This window comes from Paroedura picta, chromosome 9 (assembly GCF_049243985.1).
Source record: "Paroedura picta isolate Pp20150507F chromosome 9, Ppicta_v3.0, whole genome shotgun sequence".
Lineage (NCBI taxonomy): Eukaryota > Metazoa > Chordata > Lepidosauria > Squamata > Gekkonidae > Paroedura > Paroedura picta.
Genome location: NC_135377.1, coordinates 12,259,243 through 12,279,009, shown reverse-complemented (window position 1 = coordinate 12,279,009; position 19,767 = coordinate 12,259,243). Strand labels below are relative to the sequence as shown.

The following is a 19,767-nucleotide window of genomic DNA, read 5'->3' as shown; positions in this document are numbered from 1 at the left end:
GCTTAATAATTCCTCAAACCAAACCAAATAAGAAATTGCTGACGGCCCTACTTTAATAGAACACAAGACAGATGTGAGCAACTTAAGCTATGACACTGAACTTGAACTAACTATTTCCTGGTATCTACCAATCCTGAAAGGAGTGGGGGCCTCTGAAATACCCACTCTTTGTTTTCCGATTTCCAATAAGCATGAAATGTCACCTATTTAGGAATGAAAGTAATTCACTGGGCAACTGCTTCCTACTAGTCATAGTATTTGCCTACCTAGGAGTAAACTGTAATGTAGAAACTATCCCTTTCCCACCAACTTTCAATGCACAAGACTGAAACTTAAAGCCTGAACAGGGAGTACTCATGAATTTCAAATGAGCAATTTGGGGTTGTTTTGCTTATTTGATTTTTTGTGTGTGTTTGTGTAGAAGTAATAGATTCACAGTGGGTGGGTGCGGGGAGGGGAGCGCTGTATTTTCTGCAATCAAAAGTCATATTCAGTTACATCATACATCCAAATTCACTAGTATACATTTCTGATACTCTGGGAAAGAAAACACACAGAAACACAGAAGTCTGAAAGGCCACAGCTGGGCAATCTCGGCCAGGCTTTAACACTTTCATTTAAATTATTCTATCCATCCCTTTTCCTGCCAGTTCTTAAGCTTATATCAATCCTCATGCTTGAATGAAGACATCTTATGGATATGTGCTATGCTCCAAAAACTACATTCTTACACAGCAGCCTACAAAATCTGTGGCATGAAACTGCTTGAATAAACAGTTTCCTGGTGTAAACCATTCATAATATTACTCGCTGGTTTTCAGTGCCTTAAGACTTTCTCAGGGAAGACTTTAGTTTTCCAAAACAGCTGCTGACCTTATTATAAACGAGTTGGCCATGCAATCAAGGACTTACAGACCAGCATTTGCAAAAACGGCTCTGAACTTAACGTTCCAGAAGGAAGTTTATGACACAGCACAAGAATGTTCTTAGTAAGTAAATGACTCTGTGATTTTTCAGACACTTCTAGATATTACAAAGAAGTATAATCCACATTGGGGGAAATGCCTGATTCCATAGATTGCATTTTGACTTTACGAAAATATATAAACCGTGTCAAGATTTTGAAGGCCCATCAAGAATTTTTCCACCTGTGGATGAAGAACATGAGATGGACTTTTGCAGTAGCATTCAATGGAATACAGGAATACAGAGGTAGCACAACTCTCAAGAAAGAATCCAGGTTGTCCTAATTGCTTAACTTGTAGCCGTCTATGGATGTAATTTGCACAATGATTACATTAGAAGCTCCACTTTGGGATTCTCTTCTTCAAAATTGAAAAAAAAATGCTTCAAATGTGACAATTATGGAAACTTACTTTGTTCCGACGGGATTCCGCAGAGTATTGTTCCGGTCTTTGTGGTTTTCTCCTTTTCTTTGAAGGATCAACACGTCTTTTCTGTCTCCTCTTGGGAGTGATCTTTCTCTTAGGTCTTTTAGACGGAGCAGTAAGAGGGGAGCCATAATTACTCTCCTGTACTGGCGGAGAGAGATGCCTAGACTCAGAAAAGGCTTGATTCAGCCAAATAGGTCAACAGATCTAGGAATCTGTAAACCAAGGCTTGGTTAACTCCAGAGGCGAGAAGGTGTTTTCAAAGGGCTGTTTACAGTGAAGATTGACAGTAAAGAAGAAGATATTTGTAAGAATAATACTAGGGAGCCTATGAAAAACACCCTCAAGACGATGCGATCAATTTCCAACTAAAAAGCATTAAATTTGGCTTTCCAGTTGTTCTTAGAGGGACATTCCACAAACAGTGCAGTTGGATCCAATGTTTTTCTTCCGTTCGGTGAGGAACCTTCCAGTGGAAGGAGGAAGGCTCCTTCTACTTCCGGAAGGGCTCTTTCCTCTATCCAGCAGGTCGTTCTTCTCATTGGGAAGGGGACCATGGGATAAAATTAATTATGAATAGGACTTCAGACATAAAAGCTGATGGCTCCCAATCCCAATGTGTTCACTGCAAATACTTTCACGAGGTCGAGAAGCTGCTAGACATTTCATTGTCAGGTCACTAGCTCCATGCTAGTCCCGTGTAGCAAGAGGTGGACTAGAGTAATGACCCAACCACAACAATAACAAGAAGAGTAATACTAAAAAGCTCAGATGGGACCCGGTGTTTCCATCCAGCAGTGTTGGCGGAAGTCAGACTACCCCATTCTCATTTCGGTCTTTAATGCAAAACACATTTCCAAAGGAGAAGGAATCCCACCATGGACTTCAGCCTTCATTGCCTGTTGCTACGAACATCTGCAATTACTTTGAACGCACAAAGTCACCGTGGCCTCCAAACGCTGGGATTGTCTGTTTGACCAAGAGTTGGGAAAACCATTTTTGAGGAAGAGCCGCGCAGCCAAGCATAGCACGAGGGGTCGGGTCGTATTTTGAACTGATCTAAAAAGCAGCCAAGGTGCATGCAACTCCGACGGGACTATTCCAGCGAGAGCGCTTGGCCCCTTTTTAGCATCGTTCTCAGAAGAGAGCAAGCTGGTGCATGACAGGGAGATAGCGTAGCACAATTCAGAAGAAAAGGAAGCACAGTTAAGGGGGGGGGCCGAGACTCCATGGTGATTTATAACGCCATTTGTTTCTCTCCGCCTAGCCATTCTCAGTCTTTGTTGCTCAGTCGCGGGGCTGCTGCGTTCTTGGAAGGAAAAATAGCGTAACCATCTGCCATGCTGTTTCATTGCTTCCTAGGCAAGCAGCTGGAAGAGAGATGCTAATCCGGTCCCATTTGTCTTTCTCCAGAAAGCAGTTTCAGAGTTTTCTTTTCAAAGGAAGAAGGGGGGAGAGGGAGAAGAGTTCAAGCCTCGTGCAGTCTTGATGAGCGGAGCAGCAGGCGAGCGAGGAGAGGGGGGAAAGGACTGTCGCGGTTTACTCACTCTTTCCAAAAGAAGCACAGCCACAGCTGGAAGTGTCCCACCAAGTAGTTCTAATAATCAGAATCGCCATCCCAAGGGCAGGGTGTTAGAGGAGAGGCAGGAAGAGTCCTGAAGCGCATGGCTCTGTGGTCCGACTCACAGCTCGTACAGTAGACGGCTCATTTCGTACAGAACATTCGCAAAGTTATAGCTTCTCTTTCAAAAGGAAGTTAGCGCTAGGGAGAAAGCCAAGTCTTTATTAACCAGCCAAACTTCAGCTCCACTTGGAATGAACAAGAACGGTTAAAGTAAGGAAGGAAGGATGCTTTCGACATCTTGATTTGTAGAAACGTCGTGACATCACAGAAGTGCTCAGCCAGAAGTCTACCTTTTCAAGGGTAGCCTCCTAGAGTGGGGCTGGACACGGATGGAAAAAAAGCAGGCGCTTGGTTGAAGGGTGCTCCCAAAACTTAGGGTTTTTCAAGTATTGGTCACATTTGTTTACCACGCATATCAACTGCAAGCCACACGGAGCCTACACCAGCCCCCATAATAATTATCATTATGTGCCGCCAAGTCACAATAATTTCATGGTGACCCCATGAGGACCATCTCAATAACGATCATGCCAACCATGAACTGAACATCTACCGTAGTGGTACCCGACTTGCACACACAACCATATGCCTAAGTAGTTTGGCATCACTCTGGACATGACCTTGAGCTACAAACACCTTCTTACCATTGTAGCAGCCCAAATCTGCATGCAAAATAACATCCTCCAAAAGGTATGTTGGTACAACTTTGGGTTCATCTGCCATGAGACTCAGATGCTCAGCTTTGGGGTTGGTGTACAGTACTGCCGAATATGATGCTTTGGTGTGACTCAACAGCCCCCATGTCTACAAACGCTCTTTGACCTATTGGCTGCCTACATAGTGTCACATTGCTCCCCCACATCTCCAAAGACAAAATGTTCTTCTTTTGAATATAGAAATACCATCAAAAACAGAGAGCTGCCCCAGACATGGCGGACACAGGTCTGTCCCAACAAAGGTCCTGACACCCAACGTGAAGATCCATCCTCAGGATGCATATTAACATCGAGCGAACTCCCGAGGTGGATGGCTGTTGGAGGGGGAGGGGTTATGCTGTCAATCTTGGTTTTGTTTCATGATTGGTTTTATAGGGTTTGGGGTTTTTTAAAGGCTTTTGTATGTACTGTAGGCCAGGGGTAGTCAACCTGTGGTCCTCCAGATGTTCATGGACTACAATTCCCATGAGCTTGCTGGCAGGGGCTCATGGGAATTGTAGTCCATGAACATCTGGAGGACCACAAGTTGACTACCCCTACTGTAAGCCACCTTGAGTCAATGGAGAGTAGCGGGTAAGAAATGCAATCAATCAATCAATCAAAGATCTTCGCAAAACCTGCAAGCACAAAATTTCCGACCGAAGGAATGAATGGTCACAAATATGGATACCATCCGTTCCACTCGATATCCATAACCTGATAAATACCCACAAGAGACCTGAAGGATTTGATTTGTCATGCAAAGCATGGAAGACAGCTAATGGAGTATGAACAGGCTTTGGCAGATGCACAGACCTGTTGTTTAAACAGAGCAAAATAGAGGGACCCAAATGCGACCGTTCATCTGTCACAGGAATGTGGGAGCTTTTTGAACTGTCCCCAGCTGTGATTGAGCAGATTGGAAATTTAGATTTTAGTATTTAGTTGGATTGTTCAGTCGGTCTGTGTACCCGCTGTATCATCTTGGTTTCGTATCTTATATTATTCTTTCAGATGATGAAATAAAACAAATAATACTCCGGTTTAGCATTTCAGAAAGAGAATTTGTTTATGGAGCTTGGCTCTTAGGACCACGTAGAAATATACAGGAAGTTAGCTGGAGTCAGTCATGATTGCAGTGTTGATAAACACACTGGGCAAAGGTGGTTCGTATTCCAGAAACATAGGGAACCATAGACATTACATCATCATCGTTGTCATAGCAACAATAATACTGCAACAAAATAAATATGAAATATAAAGCAAAAGGAGAAACTTATAAACAGTAGTTATAGTAAGTAAACTGGTACAGAACACAGCAGCCAGGGTCCTCACAGGAATGCTCTGGAATTTTCACATTTGGCCAACAACTGCACCAGCTACCGATTGAATTCTGGATCAGGCTTAAGGTCTTGGTAATCACCTTCAAGGCCATACGTGGGCTGGGCCCTGTGTACCTGAGGGACTGCCTCTCTGCCTACATCCTACAGAGAGCACTATGCTCTACAAATTCCAACAAACTGGTGATCCCTGGACCCAAGGAATCTAATCTAATCTCAAACAGGGCCAGTGCTTTCTCTGCCCTGACTCCCAGTTGGTGGAATGAACTCCCCAAAGAGATCAGGGCCCTGACGGAGCTAGCACAGTTTCACAGGGTGTGCAAAATAGAGCTCTTCTACCAAGCTTTTGGTTGAGGCCAATGAAACAATACCATCGACTACCCCCCCCCAGAAAGCCCCTCCCTACCACCAGTTACACCAACACAAGGCAACCCCTGGTCCAGCCTCCCCATCAAGCAACAGTTGCACATACAGGTATGTAGTTTACAATGTTGTAATGTTCATAATGTTACGAGTTCATAATTGATAACAATTTTTTTGTACTGCACCAATTTCATAAAGGATTGTGATCTGTGAATTCTTCTTGTAAACTGCCCTGAGCAGCAAGGGAGGATGGTATAAAAATGTAATAAAATTAAATAAACAAACGGTAACCCCCTTGAGTCACATGCTTTGGGGTCATGTGCCATTACGTATTCATTCATTCATTCATTCATTCATTCATTCATTCATTCATTTATTTACTGGGTTTCTATATTGCCCTTCCCAGGGGCTCAGCCACCATTCTTGACCTTCCTTTTGTGTGTGTTCTCCTGGCAATTTCCCCGAACCTCCTTATTTATTACTAAACACCCAGACCGCTTTAATTACAAAAAAATCAAAGTGGTTTACAAGAGATTGACTTTTTAATCAGTGCTGAATATTCGTAAAAAAGCCAAAAGTTTCCATAACTTGCATTTTAAAACCACTGTTTTAAAAACCATAACAGGCCAGTACTAGCAGGCCTGGGGGGAAAGAAACATTTCTAGATATATACACACACATAAAACCCCTATGCATGATAAAGCTACTTAGGCCTCTAAGAGAAGAAAATTTATAGCTTGGCCGTGTTTGTGATAGACGCCAGCCTGGCATCAATCTTCAAAGGTATTTTGCATCAGGGCCTCATTGGCAGATGAGATGGCATCAAGTGTGGTTTGGAACAGATGCTCCCCAAAATATTCTTACCCCACAGACATAGTTTAGGGTTTTAAAAATTAAAATCACCACTTTGCACGTACCCTTCAAAAGATGCGCAGAATAGGAAGACCAGGTCTCCAGGACCACTGTTGATTCTGTTACATCATTTCTGGTGTGACTTGTTAGTGACACCATCCTATTCAGCATATTCTAGGATTTGCCTAAAGCTTTATGGTTAAACCCAACACTTGGGGAAGAATGCTAGAGCATCACCCCAGTGTAATTACATCATTTCTGAGTCATGCCAGAGGTGATGACCTGGTGTTGGTGCGACATTGAAAAAGTGACTCACTGCCCCTTAATATTCCACAGCACAGAGTTTGTCTTTTCTACCACTGCCCTATAATGACATTTTCATCAAACTTTTCACTGCAACACAATCTTTAAATCTCAGCTTTGGCCCATTCACATTTCTTTTATTTTATTTACATTGTAATCCTCTATGAGTCTTTTTGAGAAACATCTAAACACAAATAAATAATGGCTATCATCAGAGCCAGTCGTTTGGCTGTGGCGATTATGCTGTCCCATTGTCACTTTTTATGTATAAATAAATACAAATAATGGCATATCCACCCACCAAAGCAGCCACTTTCCCTGGTGGAATTGATCTCGTCTGGAGATAGTTGTAACTCTGAGAAAACTCCAGGCTCTATCTGGAGTTTGGCAACCCTATATAACCTTTAAGTGACCTTATCATGCAGAAGGGAAACAATTTGTGAGGTGTCAGTCTATGGGGAAGAACTTTAGTTGCAGTCAAATATCTTCCCAACCCTGCAGGAGCCTCCCAGAAGCCATGAACGCCCAGCAGTGAATGCCCAGTTTAAACCTTCCCAATTTAAAGCTTAAAAGATTTAAGATTAAATCTGAAAATCAGTTTAAACCTTCCCACTGAGAGTTCATCCTGGCTCGTGCATAAGATTTTCATGAACTCACAGATATAGTTACATGACTCAGAATTATTCAGAAATTAGTTCACTTGTCCACAGTTTGCAAGCTGGGTGCATCTTCAGTAGCTTATTGCAACAGAAGCCTAAAAATCAAAAACAGGGATACACAATTCTGACAGAACTTTCAACTGTCCTGCAGTAAAAATAGCTGCTAGGGGAAGATATTTGCCAGAAATGTAAAGCAATATGAAGATTTGATGTTATAGTAAAGATTGTTGTTCAAAATGAATGGAAATGCTTTGAAGAGCTCTAAGAGGCATTTCCCTGTATTCCCAGGGTGGCCAAACTGTGTCTCTCCAGATGTCCATGGACTACAATTCCCATGAACCCCTGCTAACACATGCTGACCGGGGCTCATGGGAATCATAGTCCACGGCTATTATTATTATTATTATTATTATTATTATTATTATTATTATTATTAGATTTATTTCCCGCCTCTCCCGATAGGCTCGAGGCGGGTCACAACAACTAACCCCATTAAAATTCCCATTAAAACATCAATCTACTAACATGACGGCTAAAAATCCCATCCCTCCCCCAATTATCAAAGAGGTGAAGAGGAAAGGATAGGGGAGTAGCGTACACTCCAACTCCTAGGGGGGGAGCGATGTCCCTGATTCGCTGACCCCAGCCTCAACCATAGACCTGGCGGAAGAGCTCCGTTTTACAGGCCCTGAGGAAAGCTGACAAATCCCGCAGGGCCCGCAGATCACCCGGGAGCTCATTCCACCAGGTAGGGGCCAGGACTGAAAAAGCCCTGGCCCTGGTCGAGGCTAGGCGCGCTTCCTTTGGGCCGGGGACAAGCCGCAGTTTGGCCACCTCTGTAAAGGGAAGCATAGAGGGAATGGTCATACTTTAATACTGATATTCCCTGTGGATTGTGCTGTAAAATGATTTACTCATAGAACCTTGGTTGTACTCAATAAAAAAGTAGCTAGCTTTTCCATCCACCTCATGTACACAACACCAGGTTCAAATTTCACCTCAGCTGTGAATCCATTGTTCCCAATATATTGTAACGGTGGCCTATCTTACAGGGGCTTTGTTACTGAACATGCATTTGAGGAAATCATATATTATCCTTTGACTCTGAGGCATGATGCTATCAACCACTGCTTTTGAAACTCCTGAATTTAAAAAAAAGGTTTTGCCATGAAGACAAAGCAGTGTGAGGAGGGATGTACTGAAAATCACTTCTGACGGTGGGACATTACTTCCAAGGTAAACTCAAAAGTGACGCCATTGTGTCAACATGATGCTCTAGGATTCACCCTACTAGAATGTCGTAATAACACAAGGATATCATTTCCCATTCGCTCCCTCAGTGCCTCCCCTGTCCTGCCTTCCCCAGACTGCCACCAAATGTTACCGGCTAGCTGGCAGCCCTACTTCACATCAGGAGTGACGGACAGGTGATAAGTGATATACTAGGAAGCCTGGAATTTGCTGCTAGACTCATTGCCAGACAAGGGCTTCAAAGGGCATCACTGAGGGACACTGGAATTGTGTAGTGAGAACTGAACAAGAGATGCATCTGTGCTTCATTGCAAGGTATTTATTTAACCAAGCTCTCTAAAGTCAAGGTTTTATGAAACCCTGAGGTTTCTTGATGGCCCTGGAAGGGGTTCTCAAATGCATGGGAGTTAATTAATTTTTAATATATTTTTTTAATTGCTAAACATTTATCGGGTGATATGACCATATACGGTCATGTTGACCCACCCCCCAAATGGCCAATGATAGGTCTGGAGGGGGTGACATGGGGAAGGGCCCCAGGTGAGCGTGTAGATAAATCCAGAAGGGTACCCATGTTGGTCTGTAGCAGAAGAAAAAAGCAAGAGTCCAGTTTCTGCCACCTTTCCTCCTCACCGCTCGTATTTTAGACCAGGGGTAGTCAACCTGTGGTCCTCCAGATGTCCATGGACTACAATTCCCATGAGCCTACACAATTAGCTGAAGCCATCATATCTGTCCTTCTTAAATCTAGTAATTTCTGTCCTGAAGTCATGTTGCCTAGTTAATAATCTACTTAATTACCTAACAGTTTCAACACGTTTTAAAGTCTCTCTTGATTACAGGACTTATGGTATTAAAAAGTCAACTCAGTGTTCAGGACACAGTATATAGAGCAGGGGTAGTCAAATTGCGTCCCTCCAGATGGCCATGGACTACAATTCCCACGAGTCCCTGCCAGCGTTCGCTGGCAGGGGCTCATGGGAATTGTAGTCCATGGACATCTGGAGGACCACAGGTTGACTACCCCTGTTTTAGACCACTTGCAATCAAAATAATACGGCCATGTACTATGTACCCATGCCAGACAACTAAATCCTGTTAAAAGAAAACAAGTCCACCTAACAGACACAACTGGGTTGCTGGAATGACATTTTTCAATCTATTCATGAGCAGTTTGTCTACACTTTGCTGAAAAACTGAAATGGCTCCATGAAGACTTGTAACAGTCCTTCCAGTAGGAACTGCCCTGTCATAATATACACCCTTGAGTTTGCGAAGACATCTTAGCCGAATGTTTACAGAAGAGGAGAACAGACAATCCATGGATGCAGGAATTAGCAATTCAGCATGCCATAGACTCATGACAAGTCAACGGAGACAGGCAATCCATTTACGTAAGAAGAACTATACTAACCTCTGAGTTAAAAGGACCGTATCTGTGGCCAGCAATATCTGGTTGTTCAGAATAGAAAGCGTACGCATAAGGCCTGGAAAAAAGAAAAATTTCCACAACAGTTTTTTTTTTTTTAAGCAAGTCCACTCAAGTCATTGTGGGGTAGGGGATGGAGCGTGTCTTCGACTTGGTTGTAAGTGTTCTGCAGCCTGATTAAACAATTAGTTGTTCCATAACTCTGTGAAATATTAGCAGGCATACGGAGAAGCAGACAGGGTCAAAACACACTGATGGAGAAAAAGTTTCATAACAGAGAACAGGGGGCAGAGGAACAAGCAGCAATTTCCAGTGACTGTGCCCGCTGGCAAATGACAATGCCATGTATACACCGTTAGCAGTCTGGACATTGGCCAAACCTCAGCATGCAACGCCTACAAGAGCCTAAGCTGGATGGGGGTGGGGGACACATTAACCCCATGACATTAGCCCACGTGATTAAATGTTTGCAAGTAATCAAGAGGCATTCATGTCATGAATTTAGGACAGAAAAAGGTGGTTGATCAAAATTAAAAATCTACCAAGGTAGTTGGCAACAGAGGCATTCTATTCTGCACAGTTACAGTAGGAAAAGGGGGAGGAACTTTACCTTTCGTTGTCCGGAAGGGTTAGCCATTGCAATATAGTCAATACTCTCCGTTCGTGAGGAATCATACTAGACCGGAATAAAGGAAACGGGACAAAGCATCAGCTAAACCATTGAGTTCCGTGGGCTGAAAAGAATGTAACCCTGTTTAGGATTGCAGTAATTAGATCTCATAGGCTAGTCGTAGAATCATAGAATCATAGAGTTGGGAGGAACCTCATGGGTCATCTAGTCCAACCCCATGCACTATGCAGGACACTCACATCCCTATAGCTCATCCATCCCTAAGTCTCACAACCTAGCCCCAATACAAACTGGAATTCTAGCTGTCTACTAAATCTGAATTTAAAATTCTGGAATTACATTAAAGCTTCCAATTTGCTGAAGGACGTACATACAGATGGCCTCTGGAAGCTTGGAACTTGGCCCACCAAAACATTTTCAAGCGAGTTCCATGCACCAGAGGAGGGAGATAGGAAAACAGTCACAAGATTATGGCTACAAACTATGTTCACACTAGATCACAGTTTAATAACCTGATGGAATGAGCACCCTAATGAAATCAAGGCCCTACCGGATCTTAAACAGTTCCATAGGGCTTTCAAAATGAAACTCTTCCACCAGGCTTTCGGTTGAGACCAACGGCAAGGCCCCCCCCCCCTCAACTTGGACTCCTGCCAAGCAACCTCTGACACTCACGCACCCTAACCTAAACCCCCTGCTCAGCTGCTGTCACCCCCTTGTGATCTGAGCTACTCCAAGTAGCCTATGTGCAGTGTCCTCAAACTCTGATGTTGACTGTTTTATGGTCATTATGCTTTCTGTTCATATTGATGCAAATGTTTCAATGTACTTATTCTACTGTACACTGCCCCTAGATGCCAAAGTGAGGGGCAGTATATAAACCGAATGAATGAATGAATGAACGAACGAACGAACGAACGAACGAATGCACCTTCTTGTAACATCTGATTTCATTTGGTGTTTAATATCATGGCTGGGCACTGCATTTTCTCTCACACTGTTCAGAAAACAGAGATTACTTACGCAGACCAAAAGAATGTACCAGCTTTCACCCCTTGCTTGGCAGCAGTAATCCATATCTAATGAGGAAAATATAAGGAGATTACAAAAGGGCTCAAGGCTTTGGGTCACAAGAGAGAACAATTATTAAAACTCAATGTCACAGCACATTTTCCCTATTCCCCCCCCTTCCCCAAGTTGCATTCCCTTTCTGCCCCTTAAAATTGGATTACTCATATTGCAAACGAGTTAGAAAGCTTGATCGACAGAACGCCAAATCCACATTGCAAGGGTGAACAGGGCCCTTCCTCTAAACTTTGTGTTCGGCAATTCCACACATGCAAAATTCCAGCCCAATCTGTTATATTGTTCACATAACCAACCGTCCGGATGCACAAAGGTCAGAGAAAGCCTGGAAACGTTGGCTCCCTGCACACGGTCATCTTGGTTTGTGCAATTTTTGCGTTTAGCACATATTGACAAGTGTAATTTTCCTGGCTGTGCAGAAGGTCAACTCACCATAGGATGGGGCCACCCCATGAAGCCTTTAAAGCAGGGGTAGTCAACCTGTGGTCCTCCAGATGTCCATGGACTACAATTCTCATGAGCCCCTGCCAGCATTTGCTGGCAGGGGCTCATGGGAATTGTAGTCCATGAACATCTGGAGGACCACAGGTTGACTACCCCTGCTTTAAAGCTCTCTTCACATAACCTCCATGTGTCCAAGTATTATGCAACAGACATCTATATGTCGTTCCATCTTTCTACACAAAAATGCCAGTGTGCTTTCGTCAAGCTTTAGGCGGAACCCTTCCAACTCAGTGATTCTATATGCTTCAAAAACCAGGACCGGCAGGATAGCAGCCTACGGACTCTTTGCAGTTTAACATAGGCTAGGCAAAGATAAGCATATCAGAAGACCTGCCAGAACTATCTGGTGCTCTGCGCTTTGTAAAATACTCCAGCTACTTAATATTCTACATGCTAGCAAGAAGAACAACCAGCCAAAAATCCAGACAAGCAAAGAAATATCAAGCTGGCTGCTATGACAAAAGTGTATTCAATTTCTAATGCCAGAATGAGATTTATTTCTCATGCCAGAATGAGATCTGGTATACCTCATTTTCGGATACAACTGTCTTCCCCGATGGCTTATTAACTTTTAGTAATTCTTACTCTCCTTGGTAATATAACATGCCATTTATAATGACCTCCAGATTAGAGTGTCACTGTTTGCCACATGTTGACTCTCATTCCCCAACTCTTACTCCCTAACACAAGACTGCAGTCCTAGGCACAGCTAACTTTTGGCCCTATAACACTTAGCTAAGAAACACTGCAAGAGCCTGCTATGGTTGCCAGCTCAGGGTGGGAAAATACTTGGAGATTTGGGGTGGGGGAGGGAATGGAGCCCAGGGAGGGCAGGTTCAGGGATGGGAGGGAGCTCAGCAAGGTCGTGAGTCCATTTATTCCACCCTCCAAAATGGCCAGTTTCTCTGAGGGAACAGAATTGTGTCATCTGGAGACCTGGGCCTAGTCTGCACACGTAGGATAATGCACTTTCAATGTACTTTGGCAGCTGGATTTTCCTGTGCAGAACAGGAAAATCTATTTCTAAAGAGCATTGAAATTGCATTATCTATTATGTGCAGACTAGGCCCAGATGTAATACAGGGAGATCTTTAGTCTCCACCTGGAGGCTGGCTATCTATCTATCTATCTATCTATCTATCTATCTATCTATCTATCTATCTATCTATCTATCTATCTATCTATCTATTTGCAGAACTATTGCTTTTGGTGACATTTCATAAACTTTGAAGCTTACTGGTTGTCCTCCCCACCATCTGTGGTTGAACTTCTCCCGGCCTCGGAGATTAAAGGTTGCATCAAATACAGGGTCGTACATTGAGTTGCCGATGATTCCATGAGATTCAGGGTACAGTCCCTTTGCACAAAAGGAAAATTCAGATTAGTGAAACTCTCTACATACTGTGTCCTGAACATGGAGTTGACTTTTTAATAGCATAAGTCCTGTAATCAAGAGAGACTTTAAAATGTGTTGAAACTGTTAGGTAATTAAGTAGATTATTAACTAGGCAACATGACTTCAGGACAGAAATTACTAGATTTAAGAAGGACGGATATGATGGCTTCAGGAGGATTTTTTCCCCTTCAGATATGTAGATTCATCTTTTAAAACACTTCATGAAGTAAAATCCAAACGCACTATTAGATCTCTTTCCCTGACCAGTTCTGTTTAACTCTACCTCTTTATGACAATTTATAGACAATATGTCATGAATAACAGTTTAAACATTTAGAAATGTATACATAGTGGTTTAACATTAATGGATAAATCTATCTTCTGGGCACGTTATTCCCACCTAGTAGCTCAACTATCCGGATAACACAGGTGCCTACCTAAAGAACATCAGAAAAATGTTCTGTCCCTCACCTGAAAAGTGAGAATCGTTTTATGAATAAGAACACTTCACCTACATGGATATATATGGTTCTTCACAAAACAGGCATGAGTACACAACAGTCTAACAAAGAAGTCTTACATGACACCTCCCTGAAAGTTAAAAGCAGGAGGGAAAATGCTGCAATCCATTTCTTGGCTGTACAGCTATGTGGTTAAGACCATGGGGGTGTATGTGTGTGTGGGTGTGATCTATTTCAATTTACAACAGTGCAATTCATACACAATCATACGGTGCAATTCATACACAATTGTGCCACTCTGCAGTTTTTGGCATGTGTATTTGCCCCTAGCAACTACGAACTTTGTCATGGTGCAGATACATGGGGAAATAATCCTTTCTCATTCCAGCTTCAGAGCATGGTAAAAAATACCATTCGCTGGTTTGCACATGGACACCCATGAAGCTATTTTATACTGAATCAGAGTCCTGGTGCGTCAAGGTCAGTATTGTCTACTGACACTGGCAGCAGCTCTCCTGGATCTCAGGCTAAGGTCTTTCCCATCACCTCTTACCCTCAGGAGATGCTGGGGCTTGAACCTGGGACTTTCTGCATGTCAAACCAATGCTCTAAAGCAAGGATAATCAACCTGTGGTCCTCCAGAGGTTCATGGACTACAATTCCCATGAACCCCTGCCAGCAAATGCTGGCAGGGGCTCATGGGAATTGTAGTCCATGAACTTCTGGAGGACCACAGGTTGACCACCCCTGCTCTAAAGCGATGAGCCACAGCCTCTCCCCAGTTTACATTCAGAGGTCTTCCTTTTGTCCATCACATTTTATAATTTACAGAAAGATAAGGTCAATTCCATGTATCCAGAAAGTAAAGAGAAATGACTTACTGTTGCCAGAGTATACAAGTTAGGGAAGGTTTTTGTAGGATAGACAGGTCTCATATACGGGGCGTGAGTTCCACAGGATCCTGAAAACAATAGATAGGATGGTGTGTTTTAAAGCAGAATTGGTATAAATAAAATATATGCCAAAAGGTTCCATGGGCAAATATCATTTAAACCAGTGGTTCTCAACCTGGGGGTCGGGATCCATTTCACAGGGGTCATGGCAGGGCGAGTGGGTTGGCCGGGGGGGCGTGCCTCCACTGTTGCCACTCCTCCTGAAGGCGTCCGCCAATTTATATACAATTTATAACAAATTTATATACAATCATGGACAATGGATCTTCACACCATTGGTCAGTTGCACTTGCAGAATTTTATGGTTGGAGGTCAACATGAAGAACTTTATTAAAGGCATTAGGGAGGTTGAGAACCACTGATTTAAACAATACCAAGCTCATTTTAGGCAAAATCTAACTGCAGAAAAGTATATATGTTTACAACATGCACTATATAAAAGAACCCATTGCATAGAACCAGGCAGTGTGTTTCTTCTAAATGCGTGGCCTTTTTAAGCCTGCAACTCTATATCTGGAGATTAATAAAACAACAGATTTAAATACCGTTTTAATGGTGCATCAGCCCCATCGGGAAAACTTTCATCGGCTTTCTGACCGAGCTACAAGCACTACATTTAGCGATTACTAGTTTAACCATTCAGAAAATTACAAAGGTTTCAGCGTATTGAGCCACATGAGATCTTTAAAATGAAGTTTAACTAGATGGATGTATTTCATTTTTTTAAAAGCATGCCGCATTTTTATAGCAAAACACACCCACACCCCACACACTGAGGTGCTCAGATTTTTAAAAAGCATATTATTACCAATTTATACCTCTGACCTGGCAAGCAAAAAATATTTAGTTATTTATTTATATTTATAATTTAATTTATACCCCGTCCTTCCCGACACAATCGGCCCGAGGCGGCTCACATCAGGATAAACAGTAAAATATAACAATTTCCATGAAACCCCTTCAGTTAATCTCCAATAAAATACAATGTAACAATCTAAAACTTCAACAGAGTGCGGGATGACATTCCTCCCTTATTCCAGTCAGTAGATCACCTACCATACCAGGTGATCCCCTATTCCGGTCAGTAGATCACCTACCAAACCAGGTGATCCCCTATTCCAGTCAGTAGATCACCTACCATACCAGGTGATCCCCTATTCCAGTCAGTTGATCACCTACCATGCCAGGTGATCCCCTATTCCGGTCAGTAGATCGCCTACCATACCAGGTGATCCCCTATTCCGGTCAGTAGATCACCTACCATCACCTACCATCAAATCAATAAATGGAGGCCATGGCTGTTATATCTGTTTTGCCCTATAAAGGAAGACTCCACTTAAAGCTAAGAAGAAAACATGGCACTGGATAGGGTAAGTAGAAGAAGAAGAAGAAGAAGAAGAGTTAGTTCTTATATGCCGCTTTTCCCTACCCGAAGGAGGCTCAAAGCGGCTTACAGTCGCCTTCCCATTCCTCTCCCCACAACAGACACCCTGTGAGGTGGGTGAGGCTGAGAGAGCCCTGATATCACTGCTCGGTCAGAACAGTTTTATCAGTGCCGTGGCGAGCCCAAGGTCACCCAGCTGGCTGCATGTGGGGGAGTGCAGAATCGAACCCGGCATGCCAGGCTAGAAGTCCACACTCCTAACCACTACACCAAACTAGCAGCACAGTAAACATTACCAATGGGAGGGGGGGGGTTCCTGCTCTCTCCAATATACTAGCCTTGTTCAATGGTTACAGTTACCACCACATGTATGGAACAAATGTGCTATGTGCAATCCACCCAATATGTGCAACCACTGTTTTTTAATGCATACATTTCCGTTTCAGAACACACAAACCAGACGACAAATTAAATTGGGGTCCGCTATCCATGTAACGGTAGAAAATCCACTTGTTGAGCTTCTCTGAAGACATGGCAGTCACACACATTGGGAAGATGACACAGTTCATTCCACATGTGCAGTCAAGACACCAGGAACATCATGTTCTCAAAGGGCTACTACTATGAGTATGGTGCTTTCCAGGGAGGGAGAGGTACAGGAAAAACTAGTTTAGGAGTGAGCGAGGGGAGGCAGGAAGAAATATGTCAGTTTTTGTCTCTTGTGGCATTTCCTTGCATACCCAGGAAATTGCTGATTGCCACTGTGGGATGGCAGGTGAATTCCCTCCAGGGCAGGTTGGATTCTGGAGATTTTTGGTGAAGGAATCACTTGGGCATGAAATTGGGGTCACTGTGGGTGGGCAGGTAGTTGTGAGTTGGGGGTTGGACTACATGACCCTGGAGGTCCCTTCCAACTCTATGATTCTATGTTTCTAGGAGTGAATGGGGAAAAAACAAGGAAAGACTGGGAAAGCATGTTAAAGTTGTTTTGCCACAGGAAAAAAATCTACATTAACACTGGGGAATGAAAATGGAACATTAAGGCAATCAGTTGATTAGCCTGTGTTTAATCATATTTAAACTACACACTTGAATGTTCATTTTCTCTGCCCAGGATCCTCTGACGATTAAAAGATAATCTTTAGCACCCTCACCAAACTACAATATCCATGAATTCTTTGCAGGAAGCCATGATAGTTAAGCTGGCATAGACTCTCTACAAAGCAGTAGCATAGACATGTATCCCCATTTCTATATAAACGTTAAAAGCAGTGAAGGAAAGGGAGAGAGAGATTATGCTTACTTAGCTTTTCAATGTTGGGCATCACTTTATCGCCTTTCTTCATATAGGATGCTCGGAAGCCATCGACAGAGAAGATGATCAAAGGGGGGCGAAGAAATCTGAAGCGTAAAAATACACTCATGAGCTACAGGCTGAAGACCACATGGCAGAAAAAGAGAGCAACTAGGTGTAGTCAAACTGCGGCCCTCCAGATGTCCATGGATTACAATTCCCATGAGCCCCTTCTAGCGAATGCTGCTGAATACTGGCTGGTGTTCATGGGAATTGTAGTCCATGGACATCTGGAGGGCCGCAGTTTGACTACCCCAACAATGCTAGATGTAACTTTTAGAGGGTTCCCGGGCAACTTCACCTGGGAATGTTCCAAGAGAAAAACGAGCATTGTTGCTAGGGAGATCCAGACAGTATGCTGCAGTGGTTAGAGCAGACTTTCTCGATCAGGGTTTTGTGAAACCCTGGGGTGTCCTGACGGTCCTGGAAGGGTTTCTCAAATGGGTAGGAATTAATTTTTGAATTATTTTTTAATGAATTAAACATTTATCAGGTGATATTACCATATATGGTCATGTCAACCCTCCCCCCCCCTCTCACAAAATGGCCAATGATGGGCCTGGAGGGGATGGGAAGGGGAGGGGCCTCAAGTGGGCGTGACCACAGTTCTGCTTCCCAACCATATTCTGCAGGACTGCACCACTTCTGGGGGTTTCTCAAAGCCTGAAGAATGTTTCAGGGCCCCTTCCCCCCCCCCCCCCCCGAGTGTTCCAGGGATTTTTGTTTAAGTATGATGTTGATTGTGCTTATTTATTTATTTATATTCGAACCTCTATGCCACTGTCTCATGAGAAGTGGCTACAATGTGGTTTACAACAATTACCATGAACAATAATAGAAGCCCCCCAAATTATAGTTGTTATTAGAAGCTATATGAAAACCTTTACAACGTATAGTGATTTAAATTTAATTGGATGCCGAGAACTTATATTGTTTTGTTTCTTCATTCCCCCTTCCCCCGCTTCTTTCCGTTACCAGCTTCTGTTGTGTATATGCAAAAAAAAAAAAGAGGTTCCATCACTGATGAAGACACATTTAGCATGCTTCATAATTATTGGATTGGTGCAGTTCTGGAGGCCTCACTTCAAAAAGGACAGGGACAAAATTGAGGGGGTGCAGAGGAGAGCGATGAGGATGATCCGGGGCCTGGGGACCAAGCCCTATGAGGAAAGGCTGAGGGACTTGGCAATGTTAAGACTCCATAGAATTATATCCCATTAAGGTCCTTCCATTCTCCAAAGCCCACCATCCCCAGGTTTAACCCCCAAATCTCAAAAAAATTCCCAACCTGGAGTCAGGAACCCTAACTGGAAATCTGATCCTCAGTCTGCCATGACTTCAATTGATTCAACCCTGAGATAATTTCAAAACAAGCACTCGGCTAAAACCTGATGGAGAATGCAAACTGCTGGTTGCGTTTGGCAGCCGGTTATTCAAAAAGGAAAAAGAGGAACTTCTTCTGTTTCTGTTTTCGGATGCTCCAATGATCCCACCTTGAGGTAGTTCTCCATCTTATTACAGACTTATTTGTTTGCTCAGCAATAGCCTGCCCCAATGTTGAAGCTTTATTTCCTTTGTAAATTCCAGTCTTCAAATCCAATTTGTCCCATTAAGCACCCTTAATTCTGTGTATGCAGTTTAAAGTAGTTCTGTGTATCCTCAAACAGTTTGTATTTACCAAGGATAATCCTAATTACCTGGTAGCTGTCTCTGGAAAATTACTGTCCCTATTTTGCCTTTTGGAAATGGTTTGTTTTATTAAAAATCTGTCTTGAGAGTGCTCCATGTTTCAGGTCCCTTTAAGATTCAAACCTCTGAAGGAGGTTATGGCAAAGTGAATGCACCATAACATTGATGCTTGCAGGTGTGCCTGTAAATGTAAATATGGAAGAACAATCCCAGTTGGGTTGCCAATGGACCCATAGTAATGGGTTTAAACTATGTGGAGAACGATATCAGCTAGATATCAGGAAAAAATGTTCAGTCAGAGTAGTTCAGCAATGGACTTGACTGCCTAAGGAGGTGGTGAGCTCCCCCTCACTGGCAGTCTTCAAGCAGCAATTGGACAGATACTTATCCTGGATGGTTTAG

The 19,767-nt window shown here is 43.1% G+C and overlaps 1 protein-coding gene across 7 annotated transcripts in view; it reads right to left on the bottom strand.

The window, feature by feature from the left end:
• The window catches only part of ENPP2 (ectonucleotide pyrophosphatase/phosphodiesterase 2), an 88,890-nt gene that overhangs the window by 29,617 nt on the left and 39,506 nt on the right, over positions 1–19,767 (bottom strand). For 5 of the 7 annotated variants that reach the window (XM_077351600.1, XM_077351604.1, XM_077351599.1 and 2 more), the window contains 7 exons: positions 17,626–17,723; positions 14,867–14,946; positions 13,366–13,485; positions 11,562–11,617; positions 10,518–10,583; positions 9,893–9,965; positions 1,377–1,532 (listed from right to left, as the gene is read on the bottom strand). In XM_077351600.1, coding sequence (XP_077207715.1) covers positions 1,377–1,532; positions 9,893–9,965; positions 10,518–10,583; positions 11,562–11,617; positions 13,366–13,485; positions 14,867–14,946; positions 17,626–17,723 — 649 coding nt within the window. The remainder of the gene's footprint in view (positions 1–1,376; positions 1,533–9,892; positions 9,966–10,517; positions 10,584–11,561; positions 11,618–13,365; positions 13,486–14,866; positions 14,947–17,625; positions 17,724–19,767) is intronic. The other 2 variants (XM_077351602.1, XM_077351605.1) reach the window with 1 other exon arrangement.